General features: G+C 39.5%; 4 protein-coding genes across 5 annotated transcripts; 1 reads left to right on the top strand and 3 right to left on the bottom strand.

Annotated features, from left to right (window-relative positions):
• Positions 1–75: 75 nt before the first annotated feature.
• Positions 76–5,475, top strand: LOC144535167 (uncharacterized). Its single transcript, XM_078277485.1, has 8 exons — positions 76–261; positions 596–638; positions 877–983; positions 1,072–1,883; positions 2,196–2,733; positions 3,630–3,733; positions 4,117–4,215; positions 5,195–5,475. Exons 1-8 carry the CDS (start codon positions 253–255, stop codon positions 5,271–5,273), a joined length of 1,791 nt encoding a protein of 596 aa, XP_078133611.1. The 5' UTR covers positions 76–252; the 3' UTR covers positions 5,274–5,475.
• A 754-nt stretch (positions 5,476–6,229) lies between these two features.
• On the bottom strand, positions 6,230–6,898 carry nanos3 (nanos homolog 3). The gene has a single exon (XM_078268491.1). The coding sequence runs from the start codon at positions 6,896–6,898 to the stop codon at positions 6,230–6,232; it is 669 nt and encodes a 222-aa protein (XP_078124617.1).
• A 1,704-nt stretch (positions 6,899–8,602) lies between these two features.
• On the bottom strand, positions 8,603–12,925 carry LOC144535136 (afadin- and alpha-actinin-binding protein). Its single transcript, XM_078277444.1, has 12 exons — positions 11,836–12,925; positions 11,603–11,712; positions 11,451–11,519; positions 11,236–11,359; positions 11,035–11,113; positions 10,817–10,937; positions 10,154–10,307; positions 9,876–9,979; positions 9,644–9,805; positions 9,261–9,375; positions 8,983–9,151; positions 8,603–8,699 (listed from the first exon to the last, which is right to left on the bottom strand). The coding sequence occupies exons 1-12, from the start codon at positions 11,885–11,887 to the stop codon at positions 8,603–8,605; spliced, it is 1,356 nt and encodes a 451-aa protein (XP_078133570.1). The 5' UTR covers positions 11,888–12,925.
• A 62-nt stretch (positions 12,926–12,987) lies between these two features.
• Positions 12,988–16,521, bottom strand: LOC144535146 (guanine nucleotide-binding protein G(I)/G(S)/G(O) subunit gamma-5). 2 transcript variants are annotated; one of them, XM_078277460.1, is made up of 3 exons: positions 16,316–16,521; positions 15,622–15,748; positions 12,988–14,239 (listed from the first exon to the last, which is right to left on the bottom strand). In XM_078277460.1, the coding sequence occupies exons 1-2, from the start codon at positions 16,403–16,405 to the stop codon at positions 15,623–15,625; spliced, it is 216 nt and encodes a 71-aa protein (XP_078133586.1). In that variant the 5' UTR covers positions 16,406–16,521; the 3' UTR covers positions 12,988–14,239; position 15,622. The 2 variants fall into 2 exon arrangements, with proteins under 2 accessions (XP_078133586.1, XP_078133579.1); XM_078277453.1 differs by having other exon boundaries at positions 12,988–14,242; positions 16,316–16,520.
• Between the last annotated feature and the right edge of the window lie 2,130 nt (positions 16,522–18,651).

Here is an 18,651-nt window from a genome sequence, read left to right as displayed (position 1 = left end):
CCAGAGCAGGCAGCGAGTAGGGCGGGTCGCGAATTTTTTTTGCCTTCGCCATCCTAAGAGGGGAATAGACTATGGAAGAGAACGTATGTGGAATTTACTTCCTACATTGCGTCTCAGTGGCAACGCACATCGCGCTTTACGTCCAGACGAAAACACACCCATTACTAACGTAAAACACCGACGTCAAGTCCAGGCACGGTTCAGGCTTTTATTATATGTCAATGGGTTCAGGTCCGTTCTCTTAATACATCCATGGTTCAGGTGGGAAAAAATATTTCGCGACATTTTGTCACTGTCTACCTACAGGGATTGAATTTAATCAGCAAAAAAATGTTTGTTTGAACCTTAGCAAGTACACTTAGTAACTTTATCCAAGGCATATCTTCAACTTTCTTTATTCAGTCAGTGTTGATGTTCGCTAGCTGCCTAGCTACATTAACATTAATTGTTAGTTGGCTAAGGTTATAAGCTAAAGCTAACCATCAGGATATAACCGTAACACTGGAAATTGTTTATGGTAATTATAGGCAATATTTTTTGCTACTAACCTTATGTTGTTATGTCTGTATTGAGTTCACTTATTTGTATTCTTTAGGAAGAGGAGATGGCCAAATATAAAGCAAAGATCAACAGCAGTGGTAAAGGAGATGCTATTTTCCCACAACATTGGCTAATTTTTGTGTTTTACTGTTGAACAGAAACCATATATGATTATTTTATATTTTTTTTAAAGACCTACATTTTAAAACTAAATGATAAACACTTTCTTAGCAAATTCTGCTTGTTATACAGCTTGACTTTATCATTAAGACACACTCCTTTAAGTGTTATCAGCTACAGTGATACTTTTAATTGAAATGGTCCTTATGTGTTAAGTCAGCTTAGCTCCACCTCAGACTCGGTCACTCAGGTCAAGGAAAAGGGAATGTCCAAGTGATGAAATCTCAGAGACTGAGGATGTTCAGGCTGCTCTCCATCCTCAGGTAATTTAGGTGATTGAAACAGAACCTACATTTACATCTTATCAAGCCAGATTTGTTCACAACTCATTCTATTTTTTTTTTATTTCAGAACACTGAAGGAGATAATACAGCAGTGGATGCTGCTCTGCTTCAGTGCCACCAGCCCCCTCTGCAGGAATCTATTATGATTTCAACTCAACAGCATGAGGCAGCAGAACAGTCCTGCCTCACCAAACAAGATCCTGACACACACAAAAACCATACAGAAGCAACAGATGTTTACTTGAATGGGACAGGTAAAGCTTTTGAAGAGCAAGAAGGGACTACAGTCACCAATCCCAACAATGATTCTCACCCGGAGGGCTTAAGCGTACATGCTGATAATGATGCCACCAAGAGTGGAAAGGGTAAGGATGAAATGACTGCAGAGGAATGTAGCAGATCACCATCTCAAACATGCACTGATCAACTTGAGGTCTTCTTGCCAATCTCTGAAGAAGGTGATGGAAGTGCTTTCGAGGAGCAGCTGGTTGCAGAGGATAACTCTCAATGTAATTTGGAGAAAAACCAAGAAACCAGCCGAGAAGAACCCAGCAATGTGTACATGGCCAATGTCAAGGAAATCACAAAGGACGCAGCAGTGGGCTTACCGGCCAAAAAGAAGCGAAGAATGGGTATGTGTGGTCTGACAGAGAGGGAGCGGAGTCACTTTTTACAGACACAAAAACGTGAGAACGGGCAGAATGGACCGGAGAGAGCTGAGAAGCAGATTTGTAATGACACAGCTGACCTTGTGGCTCAGGAAAAGATTGTATCTTCAACCCCGTTATCATACTCAGTATCAATCCCAGTAGGCAGTGTCACAGAGCAGAGCGAGGCAGAGATAAAACTTCAGTCCAGTCACTGTGGCGAGGATGACAGGTCAGAATAATGTAGTGAGGAACCCAAACTGCATGTTAAATATTCTTACATTTTTAGTTTCATTTTTTTGCACTGTCATGACAACTACCAGTAAAGAGTAGTGTCATTTGCCGCTCAAGTTGGATTAACATCTGTCAATAACATCTGTACTCTATTGGACACATTTTAGGACATATCCACTGTTGTAGTAAAGATTTTAGTGAAATCACTGAAAAACACACCCGAAACAAAATATACAGTACTTATTACAATAACAGGTGTAAATGTGATTCATTACTGCCCGCTTGATGATAACATTGTTTTCTAACACAGGGCAGAAACTGAAGTCCACATTGCTGTCCCTACCTCAGATGAGACCGGCACTGTGTGTGATCCGGGCTGCTCGAAGGGAAAGAGTTGTGAGGTTGAAGGAGGCATAGTGCCTGATCCAGAGCAAAGTGGTGACACAAAGTCAGACCCACCTGCAGAGGAGGAGCTTTTGGGGAATCAGGAGCAGCAGGAACTTGAAGGACGGACCGCTGAGATTGTGGCTGAAAAACCTCAGGAACAAATTAAAGATGGGGAAGATGGGTCAGCACTAGTAGACCAAAGTCCTGCCTTCACTTTTGACTCTAATCCAACTCAAAATGAGGAGACTGAGAACCGGGATGCAATCAAGGCTGCCCTTCCTCAAGTGAATAGTGCAACCAGGGCAAAAGATGAGAAGAAGGAAGAGTTGACTGCTGATGCTGGGGACAGTGACGGACCTAAAGCAGACACTTCATTCACAGACACCCGGTCAGCAGAATTCAACACTGTGGAGCTCTGCGAGGCTGCAGTGACACCCAGTGGCTCAGAGAGGAAAGACAGCGTGAGTGGAGGGACAGACTTACAAAATATCAGTTTAATGAAGCTCATAATGTTTATTGAGACCGTCAGAGGTGTTATTCAAGAGTCCTTGTTTTTTAAGCAAATAGTTTTTTCAGTGTTGTGCATATGGTCATCCCTTTGCCACATCGCATAATTGTGTAGTGTTTATGGTTAATGCAGTAGCAACAGAAAATACCCAATATTAGTGGGTTTCCAGTTTTCCTAAATGTGGTGGTTTGCTGCTCTTCTGTTTTATATCATCGTAAATTGAATATCTTTGTTGTGGACTATTAGTTGGACAAAACGAGCTATTTGACAATGTCACCTTTAGCTCTCTGAACGTGTGATGGGTGTTTTTCACTGTTGTCTAACATTTTACTGACTAAACAATTAATTAATTGAAATAAATGATGAAAATAATTGTTTAGGTGCAGTCCTACTGCACATCCCATTTACTAATGCAGTTACACAAATAATTTATATGAAGCTGAATGCTTACTAGCTAGCAATGTGTAAGCTTTAATAGACGTCTGACGATCACCTGCAAAAGGCGGGTAGCTTTCTGAATTACTGACACACTAACAGTCTTCACACAAAAAAAAAATACATGGGGCGCCTGGGTAGCTCACCTGGTAGACCGTGCGCCCATATATAGAGGTTTACTCCTTGACGCAGTGGCTGCAGGTTCAACTCCAACGGCGGCACTTTGCTGCATGTCATTCCCCCCTCTCTCTCCCCTTTCATGACTTCAGCTGTCCTATATAAATAAATGGCCAAAAAAATAATCTTACAAAAAAACATGAAACTCACCAAATTGATATACTGAATGTTATCTATTATGCGTTTACCTTCTAACTATACAGAAATGGTTGATTTGTTTTTGTTTTTTGCACACAGGGGGATTGTGATGAGCCCCCTCAGACCAGGAACACCGCTGACCCGTTTGGATCTGGGTACTTGGATTACGTGTCAGACTCGCAGCTGAACACCATCGTTCTGACGTAAGGAAGGGGGTTAAATCCCACAAGAACCCTGACAGTGGGGAGAAAAAAAGGGAAGGTTGGGGAAGCAAGTGACCCTTCGCAGACCAGCTCTCCTGATGAACATCCAGTGTAAACAAGCTCAGGGTTTAGCTCATTAGAGGCGTGGGAAACCCAGTGGTGTCTTCTTCCACCTAGACAAACAACTTACTAATGGAATTGAAGCAAGCTCCTTTGACCTCAAAGATTGTTAAGAAGGACAGATTACAGTGTAACAAAAAATTTGATTAACATGCAGGGAATTCAGATTCGTACTCTTGTAAAATGAAAAAAACAACAGAATATGAAAGCTTATACGCCACTTTTTTATATCCATCCAACTTTTTTACTTTCTCTCCATCCAGTGAGGTGATGGAGGAGGAGGAAGATCTTGGTTCTGCAGACTGCCATGAAGATGCTACAGACCTGATCTGTGGACTCGTCAGAGAACTCTCTTCTCTAAAGTTAGTAAATGCTTCTTTTTCTATTCTGTCCAATATACAGTACCAGTCAAAAGTTTGGACACATTTTACTATACAAGTCAATGAGATAGCGTGTCCAAACTTTAAGATTATTTTTTTGGGCATTTTAGGCCTTTATTTGACATGACAGCTGAAGACATGAAAGGGGAGAGAGAGGGGGAATGACATGCAGCAAAGGCCTGCAGGTCGGAGTCGAACCCGTGGCCGCTGCGTCAAGGAGTAAACCTCTATATATGGGTGCCCACTCTACCAACTGAGCTATCTGGGCGCCCAGCGTGTCCAAACTTTTGACTGGTACTATATATAGATAGATAAAGATAAATGGATATACTGTGTGTACACCACTGTGTGAACAACCAAGGAAATGCCAAAGTGAGACTTGGTAAAAACTTGGATGATTTGATGATAGTTGTAATGGATAATATATCCCACGCCCACAGGCGACCAGCAGACAGGGCAGACGCGAGTTTTACAAATTGGTACAGTGCACCACCCCGATTATGGACGTTGGGATTGAGTTAACCTGGCTATTACGCACAACTGCGCATACACCATACAGAAGCAGGATTTTGGATTCACTCCCACTTGCGAATCAAGTTACTTGTTACTTGAGTGGTTCAAAAAGAATGATTGGTCCGCGAGTCTAACATCACTACTTTAGCGTGGGTGGATGGTGTACTGAGGGAAACTCTGGGCACCAAATCAAACTGATACACTATTAATAGTAGCCTAAATACAAACTTGCCCACAATAGAGCACATTTAAAACAAAAAAATACAGATCTATATGAGGAAACATTTGGTTGAGTTGAGGGGCTAATGGCAATAAATACATGAACAACATCTTCAACCTGCCTTCAACCTTAATTTGTTCTACTTGTTGTCGAAAGCAAATCTGGTAAAGAAAGTTAGTTATTAAAGGCGATAATCAGAATTCTGTTCCTCTGGTTGCTTTCTTCCAGTCGTAAGGTCATGGCCACTCACAGAGAGCTGGAGAACCTGCGCCGTGGCAGTAAAGCTTCAAGGAGCTCCATCCGTTGAGGATTTGTTTCAAGTCCCTGTCATCCTGAGCTTATGGTTGCCCTAATGGTTTGTGGGTAATGAAGGCACTTTTAAATGTTACTATACAACTTTTTTTTTTTTTTTTTTACACTCTTGTACTATTGACAGCTGGAATGTTCAGTTTAATAGCTCAGTTGTTCTTGTTCTCCCCAAATAAAGCTGGGTGTTGTTTATTACGTCAGTAATCTTAAATATTGTGTAATTATTACATAATTAGTAATACAGTCAGGTCTGCCCTATATGGCTAGCTTCATATTCTATTACATTATTTTAAAGAATAGAGAGAGATGATGACAAAGACACACACCAATGTTGTGAATTTACATATTTATAACTTCTGGCATACAATTATTTCACACAGAAATTCAATTTCTTTTAACAAAGTAAGAAGAGCTGAAATGGCATTTTAGAAGAGCCTCAAATACAATATTCAAAATAAAACATGCCTCAAGAACAGATATTTTACACATCAGAACAAGAACAAGTCACTCATATTTTAAAAAATTTAAAATGCTGACATGGTCACAAGGTGTTTACATGTTAGGACTGATGACTGTAGTCTTATAAAAGGTTTGACATTTATAATCCTTCAATGCATGAACAGTATGAAACTGGACATTAGGTGACCACGTTTTAAAAATGTAAAACAATACAATCCGTTTGAAATAGGTATTTGGTTCTCCTCCCAAACATAATATCTGGCAGTCGTTATTGAACGATGATGATGATGATACAAAATCCAGACGGACGCGGTTATAGAAGGTTAGGCTGACAAAAAGACCAGCTGGAAAATAACTCCAATCAGCATTAGCCTGTAAAAGGCTACACGGCAAACGTGCCAAAGCATGCAAATGAAAACCACACGTGCTAATAAACAAATCCACACTCCAATAATAAAGGATTCGACCTTGTTGCTACCTATACCATCTGTTGGTTCAGCGTCTGCACTTGGCGTACACGGAGCTGTACGCGCTGTCCACTTTGGGGCAGAAGCGCTTAGTATGAGCTTTGGCCCCTGTGGCTCCGCACAGAGGACACACATACTGCCGCAGATAGGGGCACAAAACATCTCCGGCCTGGTTCTTTAGCCAGTGGGATCCGCAAACCAACTCGGACTCCCCGTTGTGCTTGCAGAAACTGCAGAACATGCGTTCAGGTGACGCCGGTAACAACGGAGGATCGGGGCTTTTGAAACGAGTGGTTTTCTTGCGTTCTTTAGGTCCCCGGGAGCCCATCGGTCTTGAAACTAGCTTCAAATCCACTGTGTCTGAAGTATCGGCACGAAACGGGTCGGTAGTATACCACAAAGCATCAGGTGGGCGTTGATGAGTCAAAGAGCCTGGCAGGGTAGATATACCGGAGAGATCTGGCGCACAGTCTGCCCCGTGGTTGCAAACTGTGTTTAGCCCTATGCGCACAGACATCAGGTCATCAGATTGTGAGTGCGGAGCTTTAGAGGCTGGAAGTGCGGACTCATTGACCCTGTGCCGGCCCAGGATCTCTCTGATTGTGTCCGACAGTCCCATGTAGTCTCTCCAGGGCTGGAAACGTTTGCTGTCAGACTCCATGAAGCGCGGTATGTGATGGAAAAGCCCCCAAACCATGCCGTTCGTTATAGCTCCTTCTTGGCCAAACGTCTTGTCTGCCAAACTCCCTTTCAGTGAGATGATGGGAGTTGTTGACTTTGTAATAACGACGTAAAGGACAGCAGACACACCGGCGCCAGGCACGCGTAACAAAGTTTTGAAGTTGGTAATTGTTAATTGAGCACAAGAGGTGAAAGGAAAAAACGCCCCACCGTGCGAGCAGCCAATCACATGAGCTTACGCACCGCACGTGCAGGTCATCAAACAAGCGGAGTGATGCCACTATATCCACTCATGGCATGAGTTTCATGCACAGTTTGCACACCAAGAAGCCCATTAGTTTTTTTTAATTTTTAGTTCTCAGGTTTTGTTTCTAAAGTTAGTAAATGCTCTCATAAATAATAATAGGGTGAAAAAGCACGTTTTTCCGATTTTACTAAGATACTATTAATACCAACATAATAGTTTGGAATATGGTCTATTTATGGGTAAAATGTATTATAATTCATGTAGAAGTAACAATATTGACTGACTGACCTTTAGGTGCTGGTAAAAGATTTGAAGCAGCAACCTTTCCTGTTGAATACAGCTACTACTTTCACTAATCCCTATACAGATGGGAGACAAAGGAAATATCTAAATACAGTGGTGCTCATAAGTTTATGAACCCATGCTAAAGTTGACTAAAAAGAGGAATAAAAAAAGCATTTTTTTGGAAATTGATCTTAATGCCTTCATTAAAAAAAATTAGGGAAAATCCAATCTTTAAGGACACCAATTTTCTTTGTGAAAAAATGTGTCGCAAATAAATAAATGTTCTTCCTAAAAATACAGGGGACATAAGTCACTACATCCCTATGTTAAATTCCCATAGAGGCAGGCAGATATTTATTTTTAAAGGCCAGTTATTTCATGGATCCAGGATACTATGCATCCTGATAAAGTTCCCTTGGCCTTTGGAATTAAAATAGCCCCACATCATCACATGCCCTTCACCATACCTAGAGATTGGCATGGTTTTATTTCAGTTAGCCTAAACATACATGCAGATGCTTCCATACAGGACAAGCGTGGTCTCTGAATGGTTTGTTGAGTATGAAAATGATGAATCATATGCCAACTGAAAACATACAACATATTTTGGACTGACATGTTTGACAGTCATCAAAACACCAAATGAAGGAATACATTTTCTCTTAAGAATGATATTCATCCCTTCAGTTGAGTTCAGACACTTGGAGAATCCATGCCGAGAAGCTTTGAAGCCGTTTTGGAAACACATTGATTTGTGAAGAAAGCAGTCAATTCTCATCATGCAGCTGCAGATTTATAATTTGACCAACAATAATTAACACATTACCACACACAGACTTACTGTAGCAATGTGCTACAATTAGAGTTCCTGGTTTAAAATACTTTACCACATAGCCGCAACATCCTTGGTTTAAATCCGGCTGGTGACCTTTGTTGCATGTCTGTTTACACTACTGTCTAATAGAGGCATATAAAATACCTTTGAAAAACACTTTCCTGGTTTAAACAGAATAGACAATGTGTCAAAGGGATTTTATATCCTGCTGTAGTCAAAATTGGAAAAATTAAATTTACATCTTTTTCAAACAGCACTGTGGAAGAAAATAACACTAGGAAAAATTTTAAAATCAGCCTTTATTGATTATTTTAAAAAGTGAAAATGGTAAGGTACAGCATTTTCTTTTTTAATCACCACCTATCATCAAAATTGTATTCAAATGACAAGTGTGGAGCCTGTCGTGTGTCTGCTCGGCCTTTCCATGTCTCTGACTGGTCATCAAACTCTCTGGTTTTGAGAGAAAAGAGGAACGAGTAATAGAAAACATGTTTACAGTATCATTTGGGCCTGATTAGCTGTGTGTAGAGAATTTCATTAAAAAAAAAAAGGAGAAAATACATTAGCTGTTATTTGTTTATTCTGCATCAGCAACACACATTGCCAGACTTAACTCATCCAAAGCACTGAGATTGCAGTGAATGCTTTTGACCACAGGGAAAGCGGTTTTTTCCAAGATTCATTTTTCTCTTTATGTACACTGCTATCGCTATGAAAGCCAGATTTGACTAACCTGCAGTTGTATGACAGATTGAGGGCAGAGTAGAGCTCAGGAGTGCTGGGGGTTTGAACTCTGACTCTTCTCTGATGTGATCCAGAAACAGCGGCTGTCCCCGACTTGGTTGAAGATGGTGTAATGGGAAGACAGCAAGATATGCTGGTGGGCCCCAAACTTGAAAAATCTGCAGTCACGTACACATAATGTGTTAGGACTTTTGAAGTAAATGTATTTCACCACATTAAAACATCGGTCTCCCATCACTCCACCCTTTAATTTAACTGCATACTCACCGAGTCCAGTGCTCTCTCTCCTGTTGTGGCTTGGTGCTCCTTTACCAGACAGAGGGGAGTCCAGCAGATACTGCTGCTTCAGGACAGAGGCCTTCTGTTGCTCAAAATCACGGCGCTGCACACAAAAGATACAAGTTACACAGTAAGAAGCTGCCTTTTAAGCCAGCATGCAGTGGATGAGGAAACTACTGTAAATGCACAAAAAGAGGGAGAGGGATCTCTCATCGGTTTGCTCTTCCGGACGTTTGTTCCATTCCTTGTAATTTTACCTTAGCTGAATCAAGGGTTTAAGGACAGAGGGTTTCGTACACCATACGGATTTAAAGCCCTTTTAAAGGCAAATTTTCAAAACAATAATAGTCCCTGCCTCATTTTCTTCCCACCTCATGGCTAAGTCGGATTGCAGCATCGGTGAAGGACTGCCTCTCCTTTTTAAAAGCCCGCCTCTGATGATCAAGCTCTGCCCAGCGCATCTGAAGACGTTCCCACTCTTCCAAAAAGTAGGAATCAGCCAGTTCACAGGGCACAGGCGAAGCTAAGCTGTCCTGCAGACAGAAAGTAGTATTACTAAGTCCGACACTAGCAAAAGTGTGTGTCTGAGATGGACAATCATACCTGCAGCAGCTGCTGTTGTAATCGGACTAGCTGTTGACTCTCTTTCAGTTCAGTTTCTAGTTGAGCCAGGAGCTTGTCATGGTCAGTATCAACACCAGCGTGGCCTACAGTCAACAAAGACAACATATTGTATTCTTTTACACGAGTGTTAATCGATCATTGGTTTAGCAAAAACAAAATTAAAGCTGAAGACAAATCTCCAATTCTTGATAAGTCTTCTCAAAAAGGCACAACTCATCAAAGCAGCACTTTAAATATTGGTTAACCTGGATGTTTACCTTCAGATGGGCCACCACCCAGTCTCCTCTGCACCTGCCTCCAACACTGAACCACACCTCCTGTTACATGGTCACCAAGCGCTACCTCAGCTTGATCAAGCCTGTTGTCTTCAGCTTGTGCCTCATCCTGAACATCCGCACCGTCTGACAGGGTCTTCAAAAAAAAAAAAAGGTTAGACTTATTTGTTATGTTGAATACGTAATTTTGGATTCAGCACTATAACTTAAAGATTGAAAGTTAACTCTTCACCTTAGAAACAGTACTTGAGAAAACAATATGTAACTTTAGTAGCCGTTTTGACGGCTTTACACAATCTTCCTCAGCAGATGGAGTTTCCATTTTTTTCTGAACACTTTAGGGACGTCTCAGCCATGGTGGCTTAAAAGTTCAAGGAATGAAATCCAGAACAGCTACTAAAATGGACCTTTTATTAGGCAAACTCTGCTTTAACTCCTTAACCAACTCTGCAGCAGCAACATCTGCTGAGGAAGACCATTTGGAAACAATAGAAAGCTCCGGGACAGCTAAATAGACCATGTAGTGAGGTTGTTGTTAATACTTTAGTTCACTTAATATTTAATGAATGTCTCTTGGGCTCAATGACCAATGCTATTTATTGACCAACACCGGCCTTAGTCAAAGAGCTCTCTACTTTTACTGACATGCTCCATGTCGACTCTGAGTGCATGAAGTAAAGTGGCGATGCTGTGGCGCAGCTTCATCGCCTCCCTGAGCTCTGCTTCTCTGCGCTCCAACATCAGACGCAGTGTTTCCTCTTCTCGTCTACAAGGTGGAGAGAAGAACAAGCGAGGATAAGAAAGGGGAGGTGGCGAATGCATTTAAAGGCTGTAATCAAAACGTGATGACAATAACAACTTACTTTGCAGTAGACCTGAATGATTTGATTGGCTGTTCTCTTTTGCCTCGACCTCCAGGCGTAAGGTTCAACACCTCTATGGCTGGATAGAAAAATGCAAGACAGTAAACATTTGCGTGGTTTCAGTAAACATGCTATATATAAGCAAACATCTGTGGGTAAAACATTCTGTCAATGTAACTAACAGGACTGAGTGAGTCTCACAGGGTCCTTTGATATTGTGACGGTCAGTCAGCTGAGACACCCGCTCCTTCAGTCTGTTGGTGTGCTGCTCTCGACGCCTCATCTCCACCTCCTGCTGGTTACACCGCAGCTGCAGACGAGTGCACTGGCGAGAGGGTAGATATGATTTTGAGAAAGGGGAATAGTGTATTCAGATAGTAACATATTGCACTTTGTCTGTCACCCATGCAACTTACTTTGGCCCGTTCACATCTCAGCATGTCCTGAAGCCTGGCCACGTGCTCATCCATCTCCTTTAATTGTTCCTACAAAGTAGAGGTTTAGTTTCCCCCCCCCCCGCCCAGAATTAAAAGCATTCATCCATTTCATTCACTTCATTTTGACCCACTCTGAGGGAGTCTCCTTGTTCTCTGTGCTCCTCTCTGTCGGCCCACCAGGAGGCGCTGTGGGAGAGCTCATTCAGAGGGCTGGGGCTAGGATCCCTCAGCAGAAAGGAGTCTGTGATAGACAAGAGAAGCAGGCGGACATGTAGGTGGTGGTGTGGATTGGATTGTTTATCCAGCATGGTTTAAAGCTTTTGGCTCATGTTTCTATATTTCAGCTAAAAGGTGACAGTATTACCTGAGGACTCTGAGCGTTTTCCAAGTCTCTTCTGGCTAAACCTGGAAGCCATCTGGATACCATATTCACATATTGGCAACAAGGGGACATTTTACTCACATGTAATTGTAACTGGTATGCACCAAAACAGGATCAAGACAATATGTACACATACTTAAAGGACAAATATGTAACTGTAGTAACAATGGATCAGCTTACATGTTGATGTAGTGCCTTACCTGAGCAGAAAAGTAAACCTTCCTTAGACAGATGCTGCCCTTTTTATTTCCAGCTGATGGCACTTCTGCTAATTACCACAAACAAAAGGGCTGGATGGAAGCTTCAGGATCTGAAATGATTCAGTCCAACTGCTTCTTACCAAACTTCAACTTGTGCACATGGTTTGAAAGTATTAACTACTTTTTTTTATATTATAAGGAGGTGAAGGTGTTGTAAATCACATTCAAAGAAATGTCAATGATGGGAGGAGTAAACTTGATAATCCCTGAGACACACCCAGATTCACATGCTCAGCAGGTTTAGCTCAGCATTTTATTTTATTTTTTTTAAATCTTCTCTATGGAGTAGAAACTGATTCAGGTCCCAAAATCTACATCACGTTAGCGTATGGTGAAATCCATCAAATGTATTATAACATGGTATTGTATTTTGTTTTCAAGACCATAAGTGGAGCAAACACAGCAGGATTTTTGTTTTTCCCCCCTGAAAATATATCACAAATATTAATAAACCAGTCTTAGAAATCTTCCAGGACTCCGTCTGTATATGAAACATAAAACCCCGACATTGATACACTGTGATTCTTGGGAGTTAACAGTGAGTTGTTGGTACTGCCTGTCTAGTGTTATCCTGTACATGTATGACAGTGTGGCCAGATGTCCACCACAGTCATTATTTGACCAGGCAAATGTAGTCCAGCAGTCCACCGGACAACAAAACAACCACCACATTCACTTTACTATGAGCAGATTCGGGTGACCAAATAAACAAAATCAAACAAAGACGCTGCAACTTCTATGTAACGTCTTCTTTGACCTGTTCATGTGTTCTAGTCACAACATTAACTAAAAGCTTATGAGTCATGAAGTCTCAAACAATTCAAAAGTGATACTTTAAAAAGATTGATATGCAAAAATCACATACAGCAATTAGTCAGTGTTCGAAAAAGTAGTTTAATTTTTAAAAGGTTGCCCAGAGTAGCAAAGTTAAGAAAAGATACAGGCTAACTGTAGTAAAGGTTTTGGTTGATTGGAATATGATTCCAGTGTGGAAAATTATTATTAAAGTCATTTCAGCATGATTCATTCAATACAGAAAATATTTTGGAAGTTTTGAACAGATATATTAACATTTGCTGTTTGGCCATTTGTGTATCTAAAGTGATTTACATTAAAAGGTTCTACCAGGTTTCACTATCCAAACAGTGTAAGGCCTTGATGCGTTTTATATTTAAATTAAAGACAGGAACATATAGGCTAACAAAAGTGACCTTAAAAGGGGAACTATGCAGTTTTTTTGGCTTGATTTACCTTAACTGAACAGCTTCGAGGTCATTGTAATGGTTATATGACTTTTTTCGTGTTGAATGGTGGTCGTCTCGCTATCTATTCCGAAGCTGTAGGGGGAGCTCTGTAGAGAAACCTGTGAGCAAAAAGCCAGAAATGGCCAAAACTGCATAGTGCCCCTTTAACAGGCTGTTAAATATATACAGAAAAAAGGCTGGATGAAAGGACAATCCCATGGCCTGCACTGATAGGGTTTGTACCATGTTGCTGTACCTTATAATAGTAGTAGAACACCTTTACCATTGCCATAAATACATGAATTGTTGAAGACACTAATCAATTTAGTTCAAAAGCTACCAGTATGTTTGTTGGCCACATACACAGTGTTTTCTAAAGACACACAATATAATACTGTGTGTGTGTGTGTGTGTATGTATGTATATATATATATATATATATATATAACACAACATGTTCTGGTTCTTGAACAGCACCTGGTTTAAATTAATGTTTGACCTGCCCTACAAAATACAAGAGGAAGTTGCACTTTCAGTAGCCAATCACATGGGTTGAATTTCACTGACTGGAGACTGACACCATTAGGTCATGAAATTGAGACTGGACATGTTAAGTACTAGGTAAACCGGCTTAATCATTAGTCAAGTTAGTGTCAATAACATTTTTTTTTTTTAACATGTAGAGTTTGGCCCTGCTTTAATGTAACAGATGGGAGTTAAAAGCATTACATTTGGCAAACTAGTGGAGCAGTTCCTTCCCCCGAACCCATCAGTCCCATGGTGCATCATCCCAAGAGGAGCTGCTGGTCGATCGACAGCAACATCAAGTAGAAGAAAAGAAAGCCTTCGACGGGTAAATTCAGAAATCCTCCACCTTTCTTTCTGCTGTGGACAGAGAGATAATTGGGAAACACTCAATAACAATTAAAAAACTAGCTGTTATAAGCCTTTTTCTCTGGAGATATGTTTTGTCACAGTATGAAAAGCACAGGTGTAGTTAAAATGAATGATGGCTGAATTGTATTTAGCTTCTTCAGTTGTCACCTTGGCCGCCAGTGTCATTAAATTCTCCCCAATTCGGGTCACATTACTCCTGAAACATTTTATGTTAGTAGTATTTGGTTTAAAAAAGTTTAAGTTTTTTTAAACATTAACGCATGTAAACATGTTCTAATACAAACACAAAATGCAAGTATAATCCTGAAAATGCTATATTATATAATAGTTGCCCTTTAAATTGAGTCTCGATACATTTTTCACTGCATTTTGTTCATGGTTTTGGTGATATAAATGTACCCCCACTAGCTAGTCTAATTTCTGTTGATTGCCTCATTGTTTATTGATTTGTTTCATCTTTCTTTTTAACTGAAATATGATTAGATTTCGATTCAAACTTATCCACAAAGGTGGAAATTAGCTTTTGGCTTCACACGCATCCAAGTAGAAAGCATAGTAGAGCACAATAAAACAGACTGATACAGAATGCAATGAGTCAATTAATCAATTATTGGACTGACAGAAAAATATCTGCAATTGTTTTTTATAATCATTAATCTTTTGTGGATTTTCTTTTCCCAAGCAAAAATGAAAAACATTTGCTTATTCCAGCTTCTCCAATATCAGGAATTTCTGCTTTTATACAATTGTAAATTTAATATGTTGTAGGCTGTTGGTTGGACAAAACAAGCAATCTAAAGACATCACCTTGGTTAACTGTGATGCTCATTTTCTGTTATCTCCTGCCATTTTATAGACAAAACAATTAATCATTTAATCTAGAAAATAATTTGCTGAATAATCTTAAAATTGCACTTACATGTGGCGCTTTGTAGTTTGGCTTATTTGAAGCTAATGTACTTGTTCTTCATTCTTGCTGTACCTTCACGGTTAAATGGACTTGGAAGTTGCTTTGGATAAAAGCATCAGCTAAATGATATGTAAGGTAATGTAATCTATGATGAAAATAATCATGCAGCCCAAGACTTGTATGCAGGTGAGTGAATTATTCAAAATCAATCTTGAGTTCAATAAAGTCATGTGAAATATTCGATCTTTTAGTTTTTGTTTTTACAACTTCTTGGTGGCTCTTGGTGCTCTATAGTGCCTGCCTGAATCTGGTAGATTGGTTTAAATGTAAACCAGTTTTATACAGTCTATGGTGTAAACTAATTGTAAAGGTGTAATTCAATTCTTCCCTAGTGTAATTAATAGTAAAGCTTAACACGCTCCAGCTGAAGCCTCAATGAAGTAAAAAGCAGGCCTACCTCAGAACAGAGAACAGGACTTGGGGGGTCTGAAGGGATTATCACTGGAGGGGACCCCGACCAGGAGGGGGTCCTTGGAGGCATTTTGAAGACAGAAGTTCCTCAGATCAGCAGCAGCCTGGGACACCTGCAGAGCCAGACATATGATGATGGCGTGTGGGAGAGGAAACAAACAGCCTCTCATCACATGTACAGTATTTGTAATGCTCCAGCTGGCCTGCTGTCAAACTTACTCAACCCACTCTCTCATTTACATACATTGACTAACTGGCATGTTCTTTTGCATACCATTTGCAAGCAACGGCTTAATACACGGATGGGTGTGTGTCTATGTAACATTTTGAGAGATAATGTTCACCTGTTTCTTTTAGATAGCTAACACCAAGAGGTTTAACTTTAATAAATGTGTCACTTCTCTCGATACTTTTGACACTTTAAAGTGGTGACGCGTTCCCAAAACAGGCCGTAAAACTGACAGGTGTTAAAACACGGAAGAAACTGTTCGCTTATAGCTGTGGTTTAATCAACTAGAAACCAGCTTATGTGTGAGTGTGTGTAACTTTAATGACCACTTTTTTTTTTAAACCTATGATGTAAGAGTCCACTCGGTGTCATTTCTGCAACAGTGTGTCTCCGCCATTCAACAGTTGGCTCAGTCTTCCGTGTTTGTGTGTCAATGTTGAGGGGTTCGTACCTTGATCCTCCGGATACTGGCCTCTAACCGGAGCTGCTTCACGGCCCTTTTAGCAGTAATTAAGTTGTTGCTGGCATTGTTGTTGGACATGACGACGGCTGTCGGATGAAAAAAGTTGAGGGGTACTTAATCTAAACGGCCACCACCGAGCGGAAATTAGCCCCAACTACTCTAAACCCTAAACCCGAGTGGGAACATTGGTCACTCGGCGCCCCACCCCTTTTGTGCCAGCGAGCCATTCTATTGGGCGCTAGGCCTGTCAATCAAAATATGAAATGAAACGCCCCCTGCATACACCATGAGTACAAATATATATATATATATATATATATATATATATATATATATATATATATATATATATATATATATAGCTAGTTGGCTCATAGTTAAGAGAATATTTGCTAATGAAAAAGGGTTCATAATTTAACGAATAATGTTTTAATTTTTAAATCTAAAATAGTTCATAGATCACTTTCTAATATAACAAATAACTCTTAGAATCTGCAAATACGTTTAATGCATAATAGCTTTGTAATACATTATCTTGTGTTGTTCTTCCACATAACATAACTAAGACTATAGAAGTGTAAAAAAAATGGGCTATGTCAAATTATTCCAAGGGGTCCTGGTATGTTCTCTATCTTGTAATGGGTCCTTGGCTGGAAAAAAGATTGAGAACCTCTGTCCTAGAGAGCAGAGCAGTGTATTGTGATCTTCAGCTGGAGGGTTAAAAAACACAATGCAGTGGTTAATCACCACTTAATTTACCTTAAAGCCGTTTAGTATTATTTTAAATAAAACATAAGCGGGTATATTTTGTGCTGGGATTCATTGCACCCAAATGCAGTGTAGTTAGTGATAGAAAGTGGAAGCAGGAGTGGCCAATACCACACAATTTGGCAGTGGTGGTAAGTATTGAGATTTTTTTTTTTTAAGTAGCAGTGTAAAATACTTTGTTACAAGTAAAGGTTCTGCATTTTAAATCTCAATCAAGTAAAAAAAAAAAAAAAGTATTAGCATAAAAAATGTTTAAAGTACCAAAGTACTCACTGTGTAGAATGGCTCATTTAGGAATATTATATTCTATCACTGGATTATAATTAAAGATGCAATAATGTGTACACTTTAATGTTGCAGCTAGTAAAAGTGGAGCTAATTTCTGCTACTTTTTATACTGCCGAGTATCTTAATCTATAATAATATCATAATTTATTAGTTGATTTATATTTTGTATTATAATGAATCTGGAAAGTAACTAGTGACTATAATGTAAAATAAATGTAGTGGAGTAAAAGTATGAAGTAGCATACCCAAGTAAAAAAAAAAAAAGTACCTTAAAATTGTACTTAAGTACATTACTTCGGTAAATGTATTTAGTTACATTCAAACATTGTATTTTGGATCTGAGACCAAGGCCAGGAGAGAAAAACAAGAAAAAGAGGACTTACACACAAGAAATAACTAAACTAATAAAAGCAGGAGGCCACATTTCTGGAAGTAATTTACAAGCAAAGAATTATATATATATAAAAAAGACAACATTTCAACCTAATCCAGTTTATACAATACATTTTTTTGCAAAAGGTTTCTTCTGTGCTTATTGCGTATGAAATCTGCATCTGACATATCAAGTAGTAACGGATATAGCCCAAAATGAGCACCCAAGCTTTTGCTTAATTATTATGAGACCTCATGTCAAAAGTTGTTGAGACATTTCACACTAATGCACAAGTGTTGACCTCATGGTGGCGCCAGAGGAAGAGTCAGGGGATCACCAAAGTCATTATAATTCATCTTCTGGCCACTGTAGCTGTGCCAAATATAATGGCAATGCATCAAATAATTGTTGAGAACCTTCAGTCTGGTAATGTGCCATGGTTGCCATTTTTACATTTTATTTGTGAACTACTGCATAATCCATTATCAAGGTACAGAGTTTAGTTTTTAAAAAACAAGGTTATTTTATACCACATACACACATATCAGTTGCACAGTTTACACCATAATATGAACAATTTGTCATTGGATCTAAACAATAATCAATGCATTTAAAAATAGGCTTAGTTATTTAAATGAAATACAGTCACATCAGGACTGTAGTGGTAATTCACACAGAGAAGTAGAAAAGTATTGGTACCTTCACTTTCATTATAACCTTATTAATAACCCAACCATAACAAAGTTATTAGAATTGAAAAATATAATTAATAATACAATATATTATACAATGTAACACCAGTTTTTAATTATCTTATGTCTTATGAACAAAATATATCTTAAAAACAAAATAATATCACAATATGGAATATGTTTGTATTATTACTGTTACCAGC

Source organism: Sander vitreus, chromosome 2 (genome assembly GCF_031162955.1).
Source record: "Sander vitreus isolate 19-12246 chromosome 2, sanVit1, whole genome shotgun sequence".
Classification (NCBI taxonomy): Eukaryota; Metazoa; Chordata; class Actinopteri; order Perciformes; family Percidae; genus Sander; species Sander vitreus.
The sequence above is the reverse complement of the archived record's forward strand: the minus strand, read 5'-3'. Positions and strand labels throughout refer to the sequence as shown.

Bases quoted from the DNA above. Each gene is read 5' to 3' on its own strand.
- nanos3 (XM_078268491.1), bottom strand. From the start codon at position 6,898: ATGGTTTGGGGGCTTTTCCATCACATACCGCGCTTCATGGAGTCTGAC.
- LOC144535167 (XM_078277485.1), top strand. The intron at 639-876 runs GTAAAGGAGATG...TTATGTGTTAAG, and splicing joins AGCAAAGATCAACAGCAGTG to TCAGCTTAGCTCCACCTCAG. The intron at 3,734-4,116 runs GTAAGGAAGGGG...CTCTCCATCCAG, and splicing joins CTGAACACCATCGTTCTGAC to TGAGGTGATGGAGGAGGAGG.
- LOC144535136 (XM_078277444.1), bottom strand. From the start codon at position 11,887: ATGGCTTCCAGGTTTAGCCAGAAGAGACTTGGAAAACGCTCAGAGTCC. The intron at 9,806-9,875 runs GTATGATTGTCC...TTCTGTCTGCAG, and splicing joins TACAACAGCAGCTGCTGCAG to GACAGCTTAGCTTCGCCTGT. The intron at 9,376-9,643 runs GTGGGAAGAAAA...TTTTGTGTGCAG, and splicing joins CAATCCGACTTAGCCATGAG to CGCCGTGATTTTGAGCAACA.
- LOC144535146 (XM_078277460.1), bottom strand. From the start codon at position 16,405: ATGTCCAACAACAATGCCAGCAACAACTTAATTACTGCTAAAAGGGCC. The intron at 15,749-16,315 runs GTACGAACCCCT...CTGGCTCTGCAG, and splicing joins CCAGTATCCGGAGGATCAAG to GTGTCCCAGGCTGCTGCTGA.